The 22,671-nt window shown below is 42.0% G+C and overlaps 1 protein-coding gene across 2 annotated transcripts; it reads left to right on the forward strand.

The window, feature by feature from the left end:
* The first annotated feature begins 12 nt into the window (after window positions 1-12).
* On the forward strand, window positions 13-17,399 carry CRELD2 (CRELD disulfide isomerase 2). Of its 2 annotated transcripts, XM_077338276.1 has the most exons (10): window positions 13-337; window positions 949-1,031; window positions 2,814-2,924; window positions 6,548-6,639; window positions 7,291-7,467; window positions 11,295-11,390; window positions 12,469-12,552; window positions 14,211-14,306; window positions 15,931-16,071; window positions 16,890-17,399. In XM_077338276.1, the coding sequence occupies exons 1-10, from the start codon at window positions 110-112 to the stop codon at window positions 16,940-16,942; spliced, it is 1,161 nt and encodes a 386-aa protein (XP_077194391.1). In that variant the 5' UTR covers window positions 13-109; the 3' UTR covers window positions 16,943-17,399. The 2 variants fall into 2 exon arrangements, with proteins under 2 accessions (XP_077194391.1, XP_077194392.1); XM_077338277.1 differs by lacking the exons at window positions 12,469-12,552; window positions 14,211-14,306.
* Window positions 17,400-22,671: the final 5,272 nt, after the last annotated feature.

Consider the following 22,671-nt stretch of genomic DNA (forward strand, 5'->3'; position numbering starts at 1 on the left):
CGGGCGAGCGGGGGCGGAGCTAGAGCAGAACTCGGAATGGTCTCAGCGCGGAGCCCGGCGCTCGTGCCGGCCCTTCGTCGAAGCATGTCTTGGCTGGGGTGGGCCGGCGATGGAGCCGACTGACGGGGGAACGGGGCCCTGGGCGGCAGTCGGAGCTATGAGGCGGGTGCCCGGCTTGGGCCGTAACAGGGCTGGGCGGACGTGGCGCCTGACGGCCGCTTTTTCGCCCCTCGTCCTCGTCGTCCTCCTCGCCCTGCCGCCAGGGCTGGCCGCTTCTCAGCGACGCCTTCGGCAGGCCTGTAGCACCTGCCGTGGGATAGCGGACCGCTTCGAGCAGGTAAGCGCGCCCGTTCTGGGCACACGGGATGTCATCCGCGAGCAGCGGGCTCGAACCTCCCTCCGCGAAAAAGCCGAGTTGGAAACTGACCGCAGGGTCTGGAGCGAGAGGACGTGTGCGTTCCGGGGGCTAGGCTTCTTTTTCGTGTGTGGTTGTGAGCCGTGACTTCTTCGGTCTCTGTCTATAACCTTTTTAAACAGCGGGTTGCCTTCCTTTTTAATAAATATTGTAAGCTTTGGAAGAGCTTACAAAGGTAAGCTGTGAGTGTATGAACATGACCTATATTCTTAAAAAAAACTTTTAATGTGAAATTATTTTTGTGATGTTCAATGCCAAAATGTCGTTCAACTCAAATGGGGGAAATTTAAACTCCACAATGTTCTCTCTTTCTCCCTCTTTTTGTTTTTTTTAAAGCCAGATTTTTCTGCAAACCATGTTTGCAGGAATGTCTATTTGGCAGCTGTGTGGACCCAGTCTGTGGATTTTGGATATGAAGGCCAGATGTCGCTATTATTATATTGTTTTTCGTGTCCTTTTGATGGTGCAGTAATGATAGCTGCCTATTTTGGGGAAATGCTGGCATTTTAAAAGTATGGACTTTTGTTCTGCAGGGTCTAACAGATACAGCCAAAAAGAACTTTGGAGGTGGTAATACAGCCTGGGAAGAAAAAACGCTATCTAAATATGAGACCAGGTACAGTGTGGGTGCATTTTCTTTCAACAAGGGAAAATTCTTGGCTGCAATTTATTATATGCCTTGGACTACATGAAGCAGTATATGTAAGTAGGGAGTATTTTAATCTACTGAAAAAATCTTTTAAACTGTATCAGTAACGAACTATCAAGCTTTGTAGCCAGTAGAAGCTGTAGCACGTGATTTTCTGTAGTACATGATTGATGTTTGAAACCAAACTTGAAGATCTTGTCACTAGGCTGTTGCATAGTGTCATGCAATTCTGTTGGAGAAAGAAATGGACTAAAAATCATGTTCTGGGTTGCAGGTTGAAAACATCTGTCAATCACTTCAGATGTCACAATTCACATGTACTTTCTTGCATGTGTATTTCCACCTTCTTTTCTTGGTTTATGTTACTGGTAGTTTACTGGCATCTCCAGATATGGCAATCTGTACTTAAATGTCATTTGGACTTGCCTTCAAGTGACTTGAAGTATGTTTATAGCCATGTGTGGTAGGAAATCCTGGTTCAGAAGTCACAACATGCCCTGATGACAGAAGAGGGGAGAGAATTGGAAACTGGATGAAAAAAAGAAGTGGAGAGTATGTAGGCCCGTGGGATAAGTGGCATTTGAACAGATTTCTGTCTTGAATGGAAAGTACTGCAAACCATTCTCCTCACAGAAGTCCTTCTGCTGTCCAGTTTTGTCCCTTCTGTCTGCCTGTCCCTGACAGTCATCAAACTTTGTGAGACTGTTTTGAGTTCTATAGTGTTTCTACCCTGGTCTTTGTTCTTATTTCAAAATCCAGAGGCAGAACCCTGCAACAAATTTCCATGGAAATATAGTGTCATCAACTAATGGCTGACTTAGAGCAGCTTGTGTGGTTTTTAAGGCAAGAGAGGCTCACAGGTAGTTTTCTGCTGCCTAAGTACTGACCCTGTACTAAGTACTGACCCTGCCTAGCCTGGGCCATCCAAGTGAGGACAGGAATCTCCATAGTTCTGTGCTGCTAGTTTTGGCCAATCCACTCTACATGGGAATCTGGGCTAAGAAGTAGGAGTAGATTGAAGAGGGGAGGGGAGGGGAGGTGGGTGTAGTGCTATGGAAAACAAGAGAAAGAATGGTACATTTTAGATCTCTTCTGTCCTAGAGGTGTTTGTGGTTCTCAAACTACTGTTTGTTACTTGCAAGGACAAAAGCTTCTTGTTGCTTAAGAGCTACCAGGCACCCTTCCAACTCTTGCTTCAGTATGAATTCTTATCTCAAATAGTGGCAGTTGAGCATAATCAAATATTCAGTTCAATAGAAATGTCTTCCCTAAAGGTGCCTTTGTATGTAACCCCTTCCTCCCACCTGTGCACATGTTGGCCTATCAGTTGACTGCCCGTCCTCCATGCAAAATGCTGCTGTTTTGGATTATAAGGTGTGCACTGCCTACCGTCAACTTGTGAAAGTCACTTTATTGGTTGTCTGCACCAGCATGTTATTTTGTCTTGAATACACCAATTTGGCTATGTAATACACCAACTCTTGGCCATGAATTTGAAATATTAACTAGGAAGCCCCCCCCCCCCCGAACTGAGGTCTCTCTCCATCTCCATCAGACACTCAAAGCTTTAAATACATCAAACTTTCTGTTTGCTGCTTACTGTAGTATCAGTCCCTTATGCTTTCAACTTCTTGGTGAGGCTTGTGGATTTGCAAATACAGTTTTAATGTAACATGATAGAACCTGAACTGCAACCTGAATATTGCATATGTGTTATCATCAGTATTGTTCCCTTTTTTCATTGTTTAGTGAAATCCGACTTGTAGAGATAATAGAGAACCTGTGTGACAGTAGCAACTTTGAATGCAACAACCTGGTGGAAGAGCATGAAGAACACATTGAAGCTTGGTGGTTCAAATGGTAAGCAGGAAGGCGTTGGCACAACATTTTGTTACTGGAAGTAAGAGGACAGTCCATTACTCATAGGCTTTAAGGTCTAGGTAAACTAGCAGTGCTATGCCAGGTTAATAGACTCCCTAGATGAAATGATCTAGTATGTCTGAGGGTGCTAGATGAGACACAAGATTGCCAAAGGTTTCTTTTACAGAGCAGCTGTGTATTTTGGGGTATTTTGAAAATTCTGTATAAATATGAAATGGGCTTGATGATTCTGACTCCTGTCTTCTCCTGTAGAAGACTCCTGACTCCTGTAATGTAGCATGTTTAGAATGGAGGTAGTTATAACTCAAACAGCACAACTGGGGCATTGTAAAACACAGTTAGTGGAGTACCCAGTTAAATCTATAGTTCTTGGCAAATTCCCCAGTCTTGGGTTTGAAAAAGAGCATGAAGCAAAATGGCCTGTTGTGTTTTGCCCTCAGAATCAGCAGGCTAGCCTCTGTTTTTTCACACGACTAGTGCAGGTAGTTGTTAGAGTAGCAACCCTATAGCATCTTACAGAAGGAACCAGTGAGAAGCTTGACTTCTGTGTGTGAGCCCAAAGTATTCTTATGTCAGCAGCCTTCAGCTGAATTCAGAAGTCTGGGTTAATGCTCCTGCAGTGTGCTTGATGAACTTTGTCAGTGTTGCTTGGTAGGAATCTGTGATAAGGTTCTTATTAATTCCAGATCAGACCTGCTTCATTTGCCACTACAGAAATAAGAAGTTTATCTAACTGCCAGCCCTGACAGCTCCACCTGGGATCAGAAGGGCAAGTTGTTCTTCCTTGTATATCCTCACTTAGCTCTAGAAATCTCCAAGCCAGCTTTTGTCTTCAGTTACCTCTATAAAGCTTTAGTTTTGTTCAATGCCATTTTTAAAAGCCTCAAGCATTAATAGCTATGCAAACTTTTTTGATGCAAATGTGTAAATCATGTTAGAATCAAACTTGACATTTTGAGCTTTATGGCTTGATAGATGTGAGGTTAAAAAGATAGGGAGGATCCAACTTAAATGCTGGCATCGTACATTTCGGTTCCTTCATATCCCAAATTGTGTTTTATGTGACAGTAATAACTCAGGAATCCTTTAAAAATTGCATATTCGTGTCTAATAGTTGTACCCAATACAATGATATTAATTATTAAATGGAGTTTCTTCCAAGTGTACTGTACATAGAAGTACTGAAATCTGCAGAAGTTGACTACATGACAGTAGTTGATAAATTTATTGAATATCCTCAGTTTCAATACTTTGTGGAACAGGAGGAATTTAGGCCAACTTGCCTGTGGCAGTCTTTGTTTCATTCAAAGAAAGGACTATGAGTTTGGAACCGCCTTGAGTTCTGTAAAATAGAAAGGCAGCGAAACATTTTACATAACTAACCCCAAAATATGTTAAAGAAGCATGGGAACATCTTTCATCATTGAACAGTAGTGTTTAAATATGTGTGTGGGAGGGGCTCTCTCTTTTTAGGGGGAGGTTTGTAGTTCAATTCTGCGTTACTGGGGATGATTAGTTCTAATATTCTGGGATTATTACCCAAGAACTCAGAAAAATGTCTACAAGGCATAATGTAATCAAAATCTGCAACTTTTTTTCATTCTAGATTGCATTATTTTTGTATTTAGTCCTTAACCATGTAACAAAGTAAAATAAAACTGCTTAGTCTGCGGTTTATGATACCTTTTAGTAATAGTTTAAAATGTCTGTAAATCCCCAAGTGGTGTGAGTACCTGCTAAGTAGCAGGCCAGAAGTGCAGTGGGTAGTATATTCCTGTACAATACTACATCTGAAACTGTAACCTTATGTTGGTGAAAAAATAAGTATGGTGTCCTAAATGGTATCAAGCTTACTGGTAAGTCATTCTTAGCATATTGTCTATTTCTATCCAATAAAGCTGATAAGAAGCTTGTTGTAACAGAACTAACCTGAGGTCATGCATTTCAAAGAGCATCCATGAATGAAGATTATATTTGCCAGTTGCCATATATCTCACAATCTGTAGGGAGATGGCCAAAGTGAACTACTGCTTGGAGAATGTTTTGCTTATTACCTGTTTGAGTAAAACACAAGATTAACCCATCTTTGTCTAGAACATCTATTTCTTTTCATATCTTATCTCTTTTGTTCAAAAGGCACTAGAATAATTTACACATGTGCTAATGAGTGTACATTCTTGAAAGGATGGTATCTTGTGATGATTATATAACAGTGTAAATTTATAAGAGAATACCAGAAGTAAAGTAACTACTGGTCTCTGGTTTTATGCTGTAACTCGCCTCAAGCCTCCAGGGAGAGGCAAGTAACAAGCCTAATAAATAGACTTCTTCTTCTTCTAATAAATAATAATAATCATAATAGAGGCAATACTTATTAAATTTGCAGATGATACTAAACTGGGAGGGTTAGCAAACACGATAGAAGACAGAATCAGAATACAGGATGATCTTGATAGGCTTGAGAACTGGTCTAAACTGAACAAAATGAAATTCAATAGAGACAAATGTAAAGTTCTGCATTTAGATAGGAAAAACCCATCTGCACCAATATAGGATGGGGGAGACTTGTCTTGGCAGTAGTATGTGCGAAAAGGACCTGGGAGTCTTAGACTACACATTGAACATGAGTCAGCAATGTGACTCGATGGCTAAAAAGGCAAATGGGATTTTGGGCTGTATCAAATGGAGTCTCGTGATCCACCCAAAATCAAGATGTGCCCCAAAGTTAGATGTAATCCAGACAAAAGGCATAATGAGAATGAGATGGAATGCTTAGACAGGTTCTTTGGCGTTGAATTTTCTAGGCCCATGGTCTGCCCAGCACCTGTGTCACTTCCCATCTCCACTATCTCACATTTCCACTTTGTGCACCTCCTTATCCATTTTCTTCCTGAAATCCAGCAATTTCACTTCTCTTTTTTTCTGGCATGCGAAGTCTGATTTGAACCAGTTCCAGGTTATGCAGACATTTTATTCTGCAGACATTCAGAGGCAAGCAATGTCTCTCCCAAATGTTCCTGTCCTCCGGCTGGAGGACATCACACACACACACCCCTTGTGCATAAAAGAAAACAAATCCTGTGAAGGCTGAATTTGCAAAATAACACATGCACAACTGTTATGCTGTTTTGAGGAATCAATGATTATGTCTAAAACTGAATTTCAGAAGCAAAAATTGCATTCCCCAAAGGAGCTTTGTGATTGCTACCATTTGAGAAGTGACCATGAATTCAAAAAGGTGGTGAACCTTTGGGATAGGGTAACAGCTCTGATGGTTACCCAAAGGGAGGAATCAGGAACATCACATTCTGTCTTCTCTCTACAATAGAGACCATGACTTTTGTTTTGAAGAATGGTGTGAGATCAAGAAATTTGTAGCAGAAGAGTCATAAGCCTATAAATGTGCAGGTTTGTTCAGATTAATTGCACACTTTTATAAGGAGTGAGGCTGATCTGTCATGGGCAGAGATAAGCATTTTTAGCCTTAATCTATTGTACTATTTGTCCTATTTTTTTTAAAGCAAGGTTACTGTTATAGATATATAAAACTAGAAATCCAGTCATCGTAAAGCTTATTTAAAATCATCTCATTGTCTTTACAGGAGAAACAAAAACACTGACTTGTTTAAGTGGCTTTGTATAGAGAAGATTGAAGTTTGCTGCCCAGCTGGGACCTATGGCCCTGATTGTCTTGGTAATGAAGGAATGATAGTAATAAAGTATTGACATGCATTATGCCATGATACTGTAGTTTTGTTTCTTCAGTGCTGAGTTTATATTGAAGATTAAATCTTAGATGAGAATGTGATGGGGAGAGAAGACTGGTAGAGCTGGAGCAGCTGCCAGAAGTATAAAACCAGCAGCCCCAGCACTGTCCTCTGCAAACTAAGCATTCCTGGGAACATTTTACTTGCTGAACATCCCTTAAGTCATATTAATATTCCAGAGACTTGTGGAGCTAGAAGCAGCAAAAACGGCAGAAGAATCTTGTGGCACCTTGAAGACTACTAAATGTATTACGTTCGAGTACCACAAGATTCTTCAGAGAAATGTGATTATCAGGAGGGGTGTCAGTGATGAGCAGGGGGTTCTAGTGATTACTGGAGCAGGGCAAATGAGCTCTCATAATTGCCTAAAAGATTAGTAGCGGGGGAGTATTGGCTTGTGGGGAGTTTTGATATCAGCAGGGGTCGAGGACACAATAGGCTTGAGCGAGTGACGTCCTATTGTAGTTGGCTGAAAGTGAAGTTAAACTTGCCAGCAAGCTTAATGACAGTAAGCAGAAGTCTTTGAAAGATTTGTACTTGGTCCTGTGCTCCTAAAACCCTGCTCTCTGTCATTGAAGCATGCCTTGGTGGGTCAGAAAGGCCTTGCCACGGAAACGGCCGTTGCGATGGAGATGGCACTCGAGATGGTGATGGGTCATGCAGCTGTAACAAGGAATACAAGGGAGAATTTTGTTTAGAATGCTCCGATGGCTTCTACAGCTCTCACAGAAATGACACACATTCCATTTGTACAGGTACGTACACACATGCACTTTGGATACATCGGTTATACTTTTGTAACTGTCTGGTTCTAAATATTGAAAAAATTCTATTTTGGTTAACATTCAGAACTAGGTAGGTAAGTGGTTAAATTTGTTTTGTTCCATTGAAACTAATGGGGATAACTGACGCACAATGCAAAACCACCAATTTATGTGTTTGGTTGATATTGGTTATAGCCCAAATTTAGCAATTTTTAGAGAATCAGTAACCTAATAAGACTTTTATATGGTCTCTGTTTCTTGCTGTTTCAATTGTGCATTTTATAGAATACCTTCAAGTTTTATTGTAAAAGGCTAATTGAACTTGACTAATTATTTTGATCAGGATTTTGCTTGACTTCTAAAATGAGTTTATATCAACCAACCCATATTCAGTTTAAAATAACACTTTATGGATCGGATCTCTTCCACTGACCAGTGCTCTTTCCTCCAATTTAAGAGAAGCATCTCTGCTAGCAGAAGGGATTCATTGCCTCCAACTCATTGCTTCCATTGCTTTCCAGCCTGAGACTTTCTCTGGAATAATAGCCAATTAATTGCTGTTCTTCAAATGCTAAAATGTAGTGGAGCTCTTAATTTTTATGCGGATTTTTATTAGTGGAAGTATTGAGTATCTTTATACAGCTGTTGCTGTATAAACATAAAAGGCTAAGGCCTAAGTGGACGGTGAGTGGGCGGGCCCTCACCAGAGTTCTAGCCAGTCGGGAGGCACGAGGGCAAATTTCTGACAGGGCCTGCCTACCCAGCCGGGGCAATCTGGAGACATGCCTGGCAGTCTGCCCCTGACCACTGCAGGAAGAGGAGGTCAGTAGGGCTGCCAAGGGCAATGAGAATAGAGGCTTGGACAGGCTGCGCCAGCCCTTTTCACCCCAAGGCTGTCCTGTCATGTCCAACTGTAACCTTCCCTCAGAACCATGACAGAGCTATCAGGAGGCTGGTGAGTGTTCTCCATCCCTCCCCCTCCCTTCAGGCCTGCTGGGAAGGAGCCTTTAGCAGCCCCTGACTGAGGGGAGGGAGGTATTTCCAACAGCAACACAGGGAAGTTTGAGGGTATGGGTGTGGGCCTAACTTTTGAGGGGGGGAACTTTCCCCTTCTGCCAAACAGTTGGCTGACAGGCCACAGAAAAGCCCCTTTTCACTTAAAATACTGCTGTGGCTGGGGGTTAGACACAGCCAAGCCATGTTTATTTCTTCTTTGTAACCCTCTGCAAATTTGAGACCACTGTGCAGAGTTATTCTGCAGACAAAACTGAATGCTGTTGAAGAAGTTCTTTTGTCTCCTGTTTCATCTGCACAACAACACTGTGCAGTAGGCCTCAAGTCTTTCAGTTCAACAACAACCCATGTGGGAGGCCTTAAATGTTTCTTCTCTACCACAACCCTCTCCAAAGTGGCCCTTTCTGCCTGGGGAGCTGATATTTATACTCTGCAGATGAGCTGTAATTCCAGGAGCTCTCCAGGCCCCATTTGGAGGTTGGCTACCCCTGGGTTGGAAATATTCCTGGAGGTTTGGAGGTGGGACTTAAAAATCGTACAATGCCTCAGAGTCCAGCCTTCAAAGGAGCCATTTTTGGGAGTGAATGGTGCAGGTGTGTCCCTCCTGGGCTATGGGCTATGGCCAGCCCATACCAGCAACTGTTTGCATTCTGGGGTACAGAAAGACAGACCAGCATCAGTCCTGTGAGTCTGGAAAGTGCAGGAAGATCTAAATAAATATTTACAGCCTGAGACTGTAAATAGTGAACAAGTAAATGGCTGGAGAGACATGGGAATTGAAGTGACTTTTTCAACCTTGGCCTGGCAAATAAAAAACCAGTATAAAAAACCTTACTAAGGTCAAGACTGCTGTGCACAGAGAGACATCCTCATAGGGTTGCCAGCTTCCATGTGAGGTTCTCTACCCCACCTCCCTCATGGGGAGTCTGCTACGGGGAAAGGAAGGGAAGACAATTGGAAAATGCTTTGATACACCTGAGGCCTGCTTGGGTCACTGCAGTCCATTCCCAGTTCTCTCAGACTTGTCACTGCCCCACATCCCTCACAGGTTGTCTATTGTGGGGAGACGAAAGGAAAAGGTGTTTGTAAACCGCTTTGAGACTCCTTTGGGTAGTAAACAACAGGATACTAAAATCCAGTTCTTCTAAGGAGCAACCATGAAAGAAGCATGTGTGCACACAACATTTTATCAACAGTGAAAAAATGGAGACAGAAGGAACAGGGTGGACACATGTTTACTGTGACTACCCCATGTGTATTAGGGCAGGGGGACATTTTGGTGTCTGTGGCCTAATTCACAAAAGAAGGGAAATGACGCAGAACTGGGAGGAATTGGTTGCCAAGTAATCTCCCCCTAAGAAGAATCTTCAGTCTGATTTTCCCTTCACATATCTGAAGACATGGCTCTGGAAAGCTCATCTGTAACCACTATGCCACAATTCCCAAAGGTCAGTCCTCTCCCACACTCAACGAACATTGCAAACCACAGGTTATTGACACCCATATCTCCACACCCATGCCCTCATTTGCCACCACAACTTCGCACACAACACAGACATTCAACCCCATGCCCTTACAGACTGCACCCGTCCCCCTTCCTCTTCCCACTGCCAAGCTCTAACGCCCGTTGTATTCTTGGATAAAATGTGCTTTGCCCCTAGTATGTTTTATAATGTACTTCTGAAACTGCCTTGCCTTCTATCTATCAGCCCTTGAGCAATGCCACAATTAATAACAATAACAAAGCAATATAATATTAAACACAATACATGATAGGAAAGGCCGTTAAATGCCACTTAGAATGAATGAATGTGGCACTGGAAAAAATAAGCATTATTTTTAGGTGTTGTGTTAGAAGTTAAGTGACATGTCAGTGAACTTGTTAGATAATTTGAAGATGACATCTTGTTTAAAGTTGCTCTTTTTTCCATTCCATATGTAAGTGTCCTAAGTTCAATAGTTGCTTTTTGCTAACTGAGGATGTTACAAACACAGGATCTGAAATCCACAAATGGTTCCTCCCTCCCCAAAGAAAAGGCATCTCTGTTGAAATCTGATGTAGGCATTCATCAAATGTAGACTGAACTGGTTGGACACATGCCTTTTGCTGGGTTTAGAACGACACTGGACTAGTCCCTCAGACACAAACTACTGGTGTTGTGATTGGAACTGGGTGCATGACACAAGGAATTGCTTGAAGCGTGATCTACAACAGTGGTCCCCAACCTTTTTCAGGCTGGGGACCGGTGGCAGCAGGGAGGGCGATTGCGCGAAAGTGCCACACATGCGCGTTTTTGGCCACGCAAAATAAACAAATACATAAATAATTACATAAAATGCGCGCGTGCGCGGCCCTTCTTCCCTCTCCCCCCCCCCTCCCACAGTAAGAAGCTTGCCAGACTGCAAGCTTGCGGCCTGGGATGTTTCTTACTGCGGGGGGGGGGGGGAGCGAGGAGAGGGAGCTGCAGCCCGGTGCCAGGGCCTTCACGGCCCGGCACCGGGCCACAGCCCTGTGGTTGGGGACCACCGATCTACAAGATGACTGCTGAGGATCTTTATGTGGTGTACTGATGATATGTGCATGTGTGAGTGGTAAACCCCCCCCCCAAATACTAATGTGTGAGAAAATCAAGAGAGAAAACATTCTTGTTTTATAATCCAAGTATGAGTATTTAGCGTGTGTGTAAATTATGTCTACAAGTTGTATATTTTGGTGAACCAAATGTGAAGCATGCAAAATCGTAAAATCTTGTATGATGTAATATTAAGTTCTAAGGATATAAAATGTTGCTTTCTCTTCATAGCTTGTCATGATTCATGTAAAACTTGCACAGGCGCAGGAAATACAGATTGCCAGGATTGTAAGGAAGGCTGGACCAAAAACGAAAATGCCTGTGTGGGTGAGTAAGGCTGCCAGGAAGAGAATGAATCCATAACAAGAGCTGAATTTAAAAATTGAATTCTGACAGAATAAAGGGGATTCCCACCACCAGGAAAGCCCCTGTATGAAGACACAACTAAAGATATATTTCTAATTCTGGGATTGCAGGAGAGTGTTTTGATCAAGTATGTCACTGGGAACTAATCGGCTTTAGCTCTGCATTTCAACCTCTAGGCAGTCAAAAAATAAAACAGCATTTCCATCTTTAGATAGAATCACCTCTTAAGCTAGTGTTGGGCAGTGTTTCAGCTGTGCTTTTGTTGAGTTTCTGTATGTGTGGAAGCATGTGTTGCATTCCCCCCCCCCCCAGTATTTACCTTCCCCCTCTTAGTGTTCATCTGTTGTGTCGATGACTTACTGGGTACACTTTTAAAAATACAGTTTTATAATAGGGCATTGGAAAGAAAAACATGGCCTTTGCTTTCAGCTGTGTGAGTTGTCTATAGTGTCACACTTCAGAATCTCAAAATAAAGTTTTTGATAATATGCAAACACAGGTGAATTTGATCTTCCACCTTGTAACCCGCTTATCAACTAACCATTTTTTACGGCAGAGGTTCTCAAACTTTTGACAGTGGGAAACTTCTAACCATGCTGTAATTTTCAAGACCCAATTCGAAATGTACTGTACTTTTCTAGACATGCTTGCAGAGTACTACCAGCGCTAAGCTGGGCAAGTGTACCTGGCCTAAAGCCAACCAGCAAGCTTCTATGGCAGAGTGGGGATTTGAACCTGAGTCTCACGGATCCTAGTCCTGCACTCTACACTCAACTCCAATGCTCTTTGTAGGTGACATACATCAGAACATGCTAGGCTGCCTACACGTAAAGATGTTGGTGTGCCAGCAAGGAAGGGCAGGAAGTCAAAGACAGTGTTAGGCTAAATGTACTGGCAACATGCTGAGGCCAGGCAAGTACCTCCACTCCTCAGCCAGAGAACTACCAAGCAAAGTGGTCTGGTGTTCAGTCCAAGTGCTAGGATTTTTCTGCTCATCTGCCTAGTCTGAGTATTTCTTTTCTTCTGCATTTCTTTTTAGATGTGGATGAATGTACTGTCGAAGACTCTCCTTGTAGCAGTGACCAGTACTGTCTAAACACCGATGGCTCCTTCTCCTGCAAAGGTTTCCTTTTAACATATGCTTAACCCTTACCAAACAGTACAACGTTTAGCTTTTTATTGGATAAAACAAAGATGACTTCTGGGTTTCTTTCAGCATAGACTTTTAGAAGTTTGAGAATAAGATCATAAGGAAAACAGCAATACAACGGAGTTTTCCATTCTCCCAAAGAGGGTACCCCTATCCGTGCCATTGGGTATAATGAGCGTTAGTTTCTTTGGTTTTCACTTCATTCCCCATAGACTTCTATGGGAAATGGTCTTTGGGAGCCCCTAGGATGGGACCCCCTGGTGCAATCTTCCTGAAACTTGCAGGGGACTCAGGGAAGACCCTCCCGGAGCTCCCCACGAAGTTTCAGGCAGATTGGACCAAGGGGTCCCATCCTAGGGGCTCCCACAGAGGGTGACACCATTTCCTATAGACTTTAATGTTTGGAAAAACATAATTTCATCAGGTTAATTACCAATTTCCTAGTTAAGTAACCTGCTGAAATTATTTTTCCCCACCATTAAAGTCTATGGGGAATGGTGTCACTCTCTTTTGGAACAGGACCCCCTGGTCCAATCTTCTTGAAACATCTTGGGGAGCTCAGGGAGGGTCTTCCCTGAGTCCCCTGAAAGTTTCAGGAAGATTGCAACAGGGGGTTCTGCTCCCAAAGAGGGTCTGCCAACATTCCCTCTTTGGGAGCTCCTCTTGGTCCAATCTTCTTTAAACTTGCGGGGGAGCTCAGGGATGGACTTCCATGAAACCCCTGCAAGTTTCAGGAAGATTGCACCAGGGGGTCCCATCCTAGGGGCTCCCAAAACTATTCCCCATAGAAGTCTATGGGGAATCAAGTTAAAACCAAAGAATCTAATGCTCTATTATATCCAATGGAGCGGATAGGGCTACCCTCTTTGGGACCCCCTAGGATTGGATCCCTTGGTCCAATCTTATTGAAACTTGCAGAGGAGTCAGGGAAGACCCTCCCTGAGCTCCCCAAGATGTTTCAGGGGTGCAACTTACACCTCCCTCCCCCCAGCCCCTGGGAAAGATGGGCAAAGGATTTCCAATGCAAGTCAATGGCTCCATTGACGTGCATTGGCTCCTAATCAATTCAGATGGCTCCAAATTGATCTGAATCGATTCGGATCGATCCCAATGGGCCGATTCGGATCTGAATCTGTCTGAATCGGGTTTATCCGAACCCAAATAGAACCGAATCAGGACCCCTTTGCACAACCCTAATCCTAGCGTGAAGCTCAGTAAGAGCAAAAGAAATTGAAATGGGCTGCAATAAAGGATGGAGTTAAGAAAATGAATGAAAAGAGGAGGAATCTAACATGACGCTTTGATTGTGGCATTTTTGTTCTGCAATTTTTCATATAAAATTGAAGTGTTTTACATAGCTGGTTGTTTTGATCACTTAAGGTATGTTTGGCAAAGGAACAATGTAGGCTGAAATGGCAAGGATTAATTTGCAGACATCTGGATAGAAGCTCTATAGGGTTTATTTTGTCTGTTCTTAGTAACATCTGTAACATCTCAAGCATGAGAGTAGCCGTTACTGACCGTCTTTTCCTTATTGGTACTCACAGCCTGTGTTACCTTCATGGGATTTTGCCTGACTGTCCTTGTGTTCTAGTTGTGGTGCGTTATTGAGTTTGCATTTTGTGTTTCAGCTTGTGACATTAGTTGTTTGGAGTGCACAGGAGAAGGTCCTGGCAAATGTAAAAGATGCATAGCTGGCTATGAAATGGACAATGAAAAATGCACAGGTTAGTTTGTTTCTGTATACTGAGGTTGACATTTAATTTGGGGTGGGTTCCATTGATTCTCAGGCACTTGTAATAAACTTATAATAAAAGTTCATACTCATTTCTCAACCCATGTTTTGGCTGCTCTGTGATCACATGCACTTGTGAGCTAGATGTGTGGCAAAGGAGTCTCATTGCTTTGCACTTTATGTGGAAGTCTGTAACTTCATTGATTTTAATAAAACGTAAAACAATTTTTAAAAAAGCAGAAGAGCCTTTTCTCAAGGAAACCAAGAATTATTCTTTAATCCAAGCCTCTCAATTTTGCGAAAATGTAATACTTCCTGCAGTTAAAGCTACACATGAGTTTTTCCCCCCTGCCTAGTACAGTGCATGCAAGACAATGATGTGGATGCTACCTGCATTCTATCACTTGGCTCAACAAACTTGGAAACAATTCCTCCAGCCTAAGGAGTCTTCCTCCACCTTGTGGCTCTTCTGTTGGAAGATGAGCTAATTAAGTTGAAGAGAAGGTCCTTGAATGATGGTTGGATCCATCCTGTTATCTTTTTGAAATATTATGCCATTCAGGGGATTCATTAATCTATGAAATCTGCGTGTTCCATATGCTTTCTGGTTTTTTTGTTTTTTGTTTTTTTGCAAGCCACGAACCCAACAGTAAGAGTTTGAAGAAATGCATTCCTAAAAATCTTCAAAACGTAGCTCTTGGTTTTCTTCCCATAATGTGTGTGGGATGGGGAGGAGAATAACTGGCCAGCCTTTTGGCAAACAGATTTTTGAGCTGGAAAACTGGGCATTTCAGGTTGCCCCATATCTCCTTCGGTAGCACACATAGTGGCAAGCGGGTAGTAGCCATACTTTGGGAGAGGGGGGAGTGACACAGTGCAACCAATTTGTATTAAGTTGTATGAAGTCCTAAAAAGACTGACATTCTCAGTTGTAAACAGGAACAATGGGAACAAGGGGGGACAAAAGGTTAAGCATGATTTTACACTTGTAATAATGTAATTGTTTATTGGGAGGAGTTTGTCTAAGTCATGGTTCCCCAACATGACTATGGGCACCATGGCGTCTGCCAACAACTTTTCTGGTGCCTAGAAAGTGAGCAGAACTAGATGGGGCTTTTCTGATTCACCATTGGAGATTTGATTGGCTGTACAGATTCTTTTAAAAAGCAGCTACCACCACAGCACAAGGATCTTCACTGTGTGACTGAAGATAAGTTGTGAATATGTAAGAATATATTTTGAAAAATATATTCATCCTGTTAAATAAAATTTCTTTCTGAAATGTTGAAGGGTTAATATTAGAGTTATGCTTAATCTCACTCTATGATGTTTTGTGGTTGGCTCCACCTCTTGTGGCAGCCATTTTGTGGTTGTACCTACCACCTGATGTCAGAAGTCCAAAGGTGCCCACAGGCTAAAAGAGGCTAAGATCCTCTGCTCTAAGTTATCAGTTGGCCCAGTTACTTTGTTTAAATAGAATGCAGAACTTCAATGATTTTCTTGTTCAAACATTTTTAAAAATAATTCATTAGGGCCTGTCTAATCAAGAAGCTGATAATTCCTTTTTTGAAAATGTTACAGGATTCCTAATATTAGATCATATATCTTTTGTTTAGATGTGAATGAATGTGCCCTGCCTGAAAAAGTGTGTGTGAGAGAAAATGAAGATTGTGTTAATACTCCTGGGGGCTTCAAATGTGTCTGCTCAGAGGGCTTTGAAGAACAGGATGGTGTCTGTGCTCCAATTATAAAAACAGGTGAGTGTGCTTACAAACCACTGAGATAGAGAAATATAGAAAATCCAATTTTATAGAAAAGCTGCTTGGAACTGTGAAGACTGGGCTGGACTAAGGCATCTTTGCAGTCCCAGGCTGACAGGCTGACCCACTGACTGCTCCTTGTACCTGATGCCTTTGTGTTCTGCCCTCAGATTCTTAGATTTATGAATCCGTGGGGCTCCCAAAGATCTTTATAAGCATGTCAACTTGGCCGTTGCTTTGGATTCAAAATTCGGGGCGGGGAGCGGGAAATTGCCCTGGTGCTCTCTGTTGCTCAAAATGATGATTTGATAAGACAAAGAAAATTCTGTTCTCCCACCTGCACTTTCCAGTGTTGCCAAGAGAATGTATGAGCTTTTCCTTCAAGAGAAATCTTATTGGGAGATCCAAGGAGCCCTCCTTTATGTCGCCTCACCAAGGCAGTAGTAAGAGTTGCATCTTCATGTTAATGCTGCTAGTGGTGATGTGCCCTTCAATGAACCATCATGAGAGAGTCACCTGGGAAGCAGTCCTGAGCCAGGGAAACAGTAATAGCTGTCAAATAGGGTTCTTGCTTGAGCAAGAGGACATCTCTCGCTCCTTGGTCTAGCGCAAGCAGGATCAGGAGCATGAGGATGAACAATGTCTGCTGTCCTCTGTCTGAGATCCATGAGAGGGAAAACAGTGCCCCTAGCAGGTAAGGACACATCAGGATCCTGCAGCTCTTACACTTTCTTTCCCATATTCTAGATGATGATGATAATGTAACAGTGTTGACGTGTGTGTTTTTTTTAACTGGATTATGTTACTTTTGACAGAAGAGGCAGCATCAGAAAACACATCTTCACGTGCTACCCATGAGGACTTATGATCTTCATTCCAAGATGAGAGACACTGATACCCTGACCCTTAAATTATTGGAAAGAACAATTTTTAGGGTGTATACATGGTATTAAAGAAGTGCTGGTTTCCAGTATGATTCTTTTTGGATAGTGGGTGATAAATTGCCCTTAGAACTGCGTTTCTGTGGGGGGATTTGGGTTATATATATATATGGCCATTAAATTATCTTAGAGGTAGCTGGAGGTAAATAAACTTCACCACAGTCAATTACCTTGAATGCAGTCTGGGACCAATAACTTTTGTGGGACAATCTGGTAAAGGGAATTGGCAAATTTAAGTCACTTTGGACACGTAGACCTTTTTTTACAATTAGAATATTTCAAGACTGTTAAAATGGAAGTTTTGTTTGAAAGAGACTTCTTGTACATGCAAACAGAACATCTAACTGGGCATTCAATAAAGATTTTATTTTAGCTGTTACATTATGTATACTTTGTGCAAAGTGTTTCCTTTATTGATTTTATGCGACCAGCGGCACTTTTAACTCACAGATGACATTTTACCTTCATTATCATCCATCCCTAAAAGAGGAACATTTTACTGAATGTAGGTCCTTGTGCTTCAACTGATAACTTGAAGCACAGTGCATCTCCTACAAGAATCTGTAGCTCACATGTAGAATTTAATAGTTTTTGTAGATCAGGGCCTCATGAATTGCACAGTTCAAGAATTAGCAAGAGCACAATTGTTTCAGTGCATTGATATCAAAGGGGGTAGGGTACAACTTTTTAAAAACTAGAAATTTTTAGAAACTAATTTTACAGGGACAAAATACAGCATGTTGCATCTGCAAAGATCTCAAGCATCCTTCAAGAGGATAGAAAGAACCATGGTGGAGACGTTAATAGCAAATTTTGGTATGCTAATAATGATATTCCTGTGTTGGATTTGGGAGCAAAGAGACTTCCTCCTTTTTTTAAAAAAAGGGAATAATTCTACCAGCACATCCCAAAGATCAGGTGTTGTTCCCAGCTCCAACTTTACATCATGTCATCTATTATGCATAGGCCCCAGAGAGCAACTGACACTGTGGCAGGAACTGACAAAGATGAACGTGGTTTTAGATGTCTTTCAATATGTAGGCAACACATTTATTGCTTAGAAAGGGGAACCAGGTATGGATTCTACAAGCACCAGCAATAGCCAAAAGAGATTTATACAAGAAACATGAGGACAATTTTGTCAGCTTTTTTGCAACTTTATGACACTGGTAGATGAGTGTGTTTTGTGTGAAACAAGATACTTGTTGGAAATTTATGTAATTTACTTTTAATAATAAATGTTTATAAAGGCCAAAGTTATTCAAACTTGGCTGTTTATTTTCTGTTCTGAGTAAGTCCTTTGTGGGTGATCACAAGTCATCTTTGATCAGTGATGCTCAGTGGCTTGGGAGTGACCTATGACTCATCTAAAATGTAGCCCAATACAGACACCTGTATGTTTCCACCTTGAAACAGCCATGCAGGGACTGGAGGACAGGTATGCTGCAAGCTTCAGGCCTCAGACCAGAGATGAAAGTAAAGTGTCAGTCTTCAAAAACCTACTATCCATCTCCACAGTGTTTGCACTCTCATCTTGGCATCAAGGTGGCTACCAGGAGAGTAACATGTTCACAAAGGGAAAACAGTACAGCTATGCCCCCACATGCATAGATGCCACACCACAGTAGCTACTTAGAAAAAGAGTACAGCAGCCACAATTATGTGGTAGTGGTTTTACTCTGTTTTCTCCATAGACAGTACTGGGGCATCTTGGCAATCTCTCCCTTAGTTGACCTACTAAGTCTTCTGAGCAGCTGGCAGGGGTTGGGGGGGGGGGTTTCTGGGAGCAAACAGTTATTTTTTTCTTTGTTTAGGAAGACAGTGGGGATACAGAAAATGAAAGAAAAGGGGATGTTATACAACATAATTGCATTTGTCAAGGACAATCATGTACAAAATATAGAAAGCTAAACATTTTCCCTTACATCTCCATAGTTATTTTTAAGACATTCATAATATGGCAGTTCTGTTGGGATACAACTGTGTTCAACATTTTGAGTTTCAAACTTTATAACTAATTATTTTGATTATATTATTTGTTTCATTATTACTATGTGTTCAGTTTCACATATTTTTGCCACTGCTAAAAATTAGTTTACTTAACCTTTAACTCATAAATTGAAGTGCAAAGGTAGATCTATTATATCTCATATCAAGAACCAGTTTGTATTTGAGATGTTACAATTAAAACAGATTTTAAATCTACTTCTATTTTATTACCATACATTTGTATGTAATGTTTTAGTTTGCTTCTCATTCTGTTTGTCTGCTGCTAGCATAGTACACTTGCCTTTTTTGATTACATACATAATACACCATCCTTCAAATTTTGTAATAGACCTATTTCTCAAATAGGTTGTTAATTTTGCCATTGCTACATATTCAACAAGTTTATTTTTCCATTCTTCTAAATGTGGATTGACATCTAGTTTCCATTCTGCTGAATAAATATTTCTAGCCACTGTCTTATATAACATTTGTGGTAATTTGTTAGGCAGAACACCTAATAGATCTTAGCTTCCACTGGGAATTTAAGCTTGAATACATTCTGTGTTTTTCAGTCATTTTCCCCCAATATATTATTGCTTATTCTACTGTAGAGTTCCCCCCCCCCCATCAAACCAGAGTATCTCCCAGACATTTCTGTCACTTCCAGGTCCTGTTGAAGTCACAAAACCAGCACATCACTGAAATGTTGGTGGAGAGGTGGAGCCTTGCAACAGGGAATCCCTGCCCCTACCAGAGAGTCTGGCATCTGAAAGAAAGTGAGAATACTGAGAAGGAAGCACTTCCCACTGCTTCAGGTAGTCAAAGGCTGGGTAAGGCTTAACAGTGAAGGGTAGAGACAACCCAACATATTTAGAGGCACTCTGGAAATTAAGGAGGTCATGTGCATATATTTGGGTACTCATTTGAATATGTTTGACCTGGGTAATCCAGGTTAGCCCAGTCTCATATCTCAGAAATGAAGCAGAGTCGGCTCTGGCTAGTATTTGGAAGAGAGCCAGTTTGGTGTAGTGGTTAGGAGTGCGGTGTAGTGGTTAGGAGTGCGGACTTCTAATCTGGCATGCCAGGTTCGATTCTGCACTCCCCCAAATGCAACCAGCCGGGTGACATTGGGCTCGCCACGGCACTGATAAAACTGTTCTGACCGAGCAGTGATATCAGCGCTCTCTCAGCCTCACCCACCCCACAGGGTGTCTGTTGTGGGGAGAGAAATGGGAAGGCCGCTTTGAGCCTCCTTTGGGTAGGGAAAAGCGGCATATAAGAACCAACTCTTCTTCTTCTTCACCAAGGAATACCAGGATCATCATGCAAAGGCAGGCATTGGTAAGCCACCTCCGATTGCCTCTTGCCTTGGAAACCCTATGGGGTTACCATAAGTCAGCTGTGACTTGACAGCAACAACAAATGGATAGAATGTATAGAATATTGGCAGACAGTAATTGTGCCACTTTTTTGGTTGATGGTAAATGCGAATGTGGCTCTAAGTGAGCTGTGCAGTGACCTTAGTTTAACATGTGTATTCAGCATGTGCAGACAGTATAAGCCTTGAACCAGGGATAGGATTTCTCAAAGTGTACAACATAAAACAGGAGTCAAGTGGCACCCAACAAAACTTATTCTGGCAGAACTTCTGTGGGCCTGAGCTTACTTCATCAGATGCATGGAAGTATAAATATAGCAAGCCTTATTTAGTGATACACCTAGGCAGAGGGCTGGAGCTGGCTTGCAAGAGGAAGTTGGTTCACTCAGCAGAAATGTGAGGAACATCCATCTGTTATGATAGTGTAAAAGCTAGTGCAGGCTGTAATGAGATGATAAAAGTAGGAATTGGAATCAGAAATACCTTTATTGGTATAAAGAATTGACAAAAAGAAAACATTAACATTGACATTAACATTTTTATGCAGTTACAGAACTCATGCCCAAAACGTTGTCCCATAGAATGGCTAACAGGTTTGAGGCAACTGTCTTAACAGATGTAGGATCTGTCTTGCTTAACATAATCTTGATCCAATGTTACTTGTCTACACAAAGGAAACTATTTCTTCAGATGATCGGCTAGCGAAGGTCAGTAATGAGCAAATTTTTGGCATGCTAATAGTATATGATTAGCATGTCTGTAGAAAAAATAGGAAATTACAGATATAGAAAAGTAGAAATCAACATCTGTACTCAACAGAGCAGCAGTTACATGCATGAGTGTAGTAGGTTTGGTTGGCTCAGGTCAGAAATGTGGACAGTGTTATAAACAAAATTCCCCTTTTCCAGTGGAACTGTTACTACATAGGGGATGTTATCCAGATGGATAATCATTGGCTTTTGAAAAGCACTCCGTCCTCCAGTGTTTTAATAGACTGCAGTGCAGCATTAGAAACATTCTCAGTTTGAGCCAGTAGAGGGAGCCCTTCAATTGGCAAGAGTTTTTTTATCATTCCAGTGACCATCTCAGGAGAATGCCCTTCTTTATTTGGTATCCAAAGGAGGGACCTGTAAGGGTAAGAGAGGGACAAGACAGCGCTGGCTATGCATATTTTTTTCTTTAGTTACGGTGGTTCTCCTTGCCAAGGAAACAAGTGCTTGAGTTTCTCTACACAACTGCACCTAATTACAATTGAGGCTGTTTGCTTCTAGGAGAAAATTTAGTGTATAAATCAACCTGTAAAGAACAGCCACTAGGAACTTAAGCAGAAGAAGAGTTGGCTCTTATATGATCCTTTTCTCTACCTGAAGGAGTCTCAAAGCAGCTTACAATTCCCTTCCCTTTCCTCTCCCCACAACAGTCACCCTGTGAGGTAGAGCCCTGATGAAATCCGATATGTCTAATTTAAGCATGTGTTAAACTTTAGAGAACTTTGAATGGAGAAATAAAGGACATAGGTCTTTTGATTTAATCTTGCATTTTTGAGCCTGTGTTTCATGAAAGGGATGTTGAAAGCCACTGCTTACGTTCATGGCAATTTAAGAATAGTCACTATTTTTTTAAACTGACTACTTGCCCGCCTCTGCATAGTGACCCTGCTGAAGGCCAATTGGACCCTTCCCTATTATAGGTGCCTTTTCTCCAAACTTCCCAACCAGCATCTGTCTTGCAGCTCTGCAACTGCTTCAAAGCTAGAGAAGTACCCAGCCAAACCCTGCAATTGTACCTCTCATGGCCTGATGCCACCCTTCCAGGGGAAGCCAGGAGACCGTAGCAAAGAGCAGGTTGGGAATATTGAAAAATAAAACTCAGAGCTGGTCATCCTCTATACCAGGGGTAGTCAAACTGCGGCCCTCCAGATGTCCATGGACTACAATTCCCATGAGCCCCTGCCAGCGAATTGTAGTCCATGGACATCTGGAGGGCCACAGTTTGACTACCCCTGATCCACACCCTACCCCCAAATGCAACTTGCCAGAGAGAGACTGTATTAATGTCAATAGAACTCAGATGATCCCTTAATCCTGTCAAGATTCTTGTAGTTCCAGGTCTCTGCCTTTTTTTTTTGTCTCTTGCTAGCACCCACAAAACTGGTGGGTTCTGCTGTGTTGTAAGCCTGCTAACTCATGATAAATCCAACTCATTTCTGCCCTAGCCTTCTAACAGGGCTGTATGTCAGTAAGAGGATCTTACTTGGGGGGGGGGTCAATGGGAAAGCCTTTTCAACAT

Source organism: Paroedura picta, chromosome 5 (assembly GCF_049243985.1).
Source record: "Paroedura picta isolate Pp20150507F chromosome 5, Ppicta_v3.0, whole genome shotgun sequence".
Taxonomy (NCBI): Eukaryota; Metazoa; Chordata; class Lepidosauria; order Squamata; family Gekkonidae; genus Paroedura; species Paroedura picta.

Bases quoted from the DNA above. Each gene is read 5' to 3' on its own strand.
- CRELD2 (XM_077338276.1), top strand. From the start codon at position 110: ATGGAGCCGACTGACGGGGGAACGGGGCCCTGGGCGGCAGTCGGAGCT. The intron at 338-948 runs GTAAGCGCGCCC...TTTGTTCTGCAG, and splicing joins TAGCGGACCGCTTCGAGCAG to GGTCTAACAGATACAGCCAA. The intron at 11,391-12,468 runs GTGAGTAAGGCT...ATTTCTTTTTAG, and splicing joins AAACGAAAATGCCTGTGTGG to ATGTGGATGAATGTACTGTC.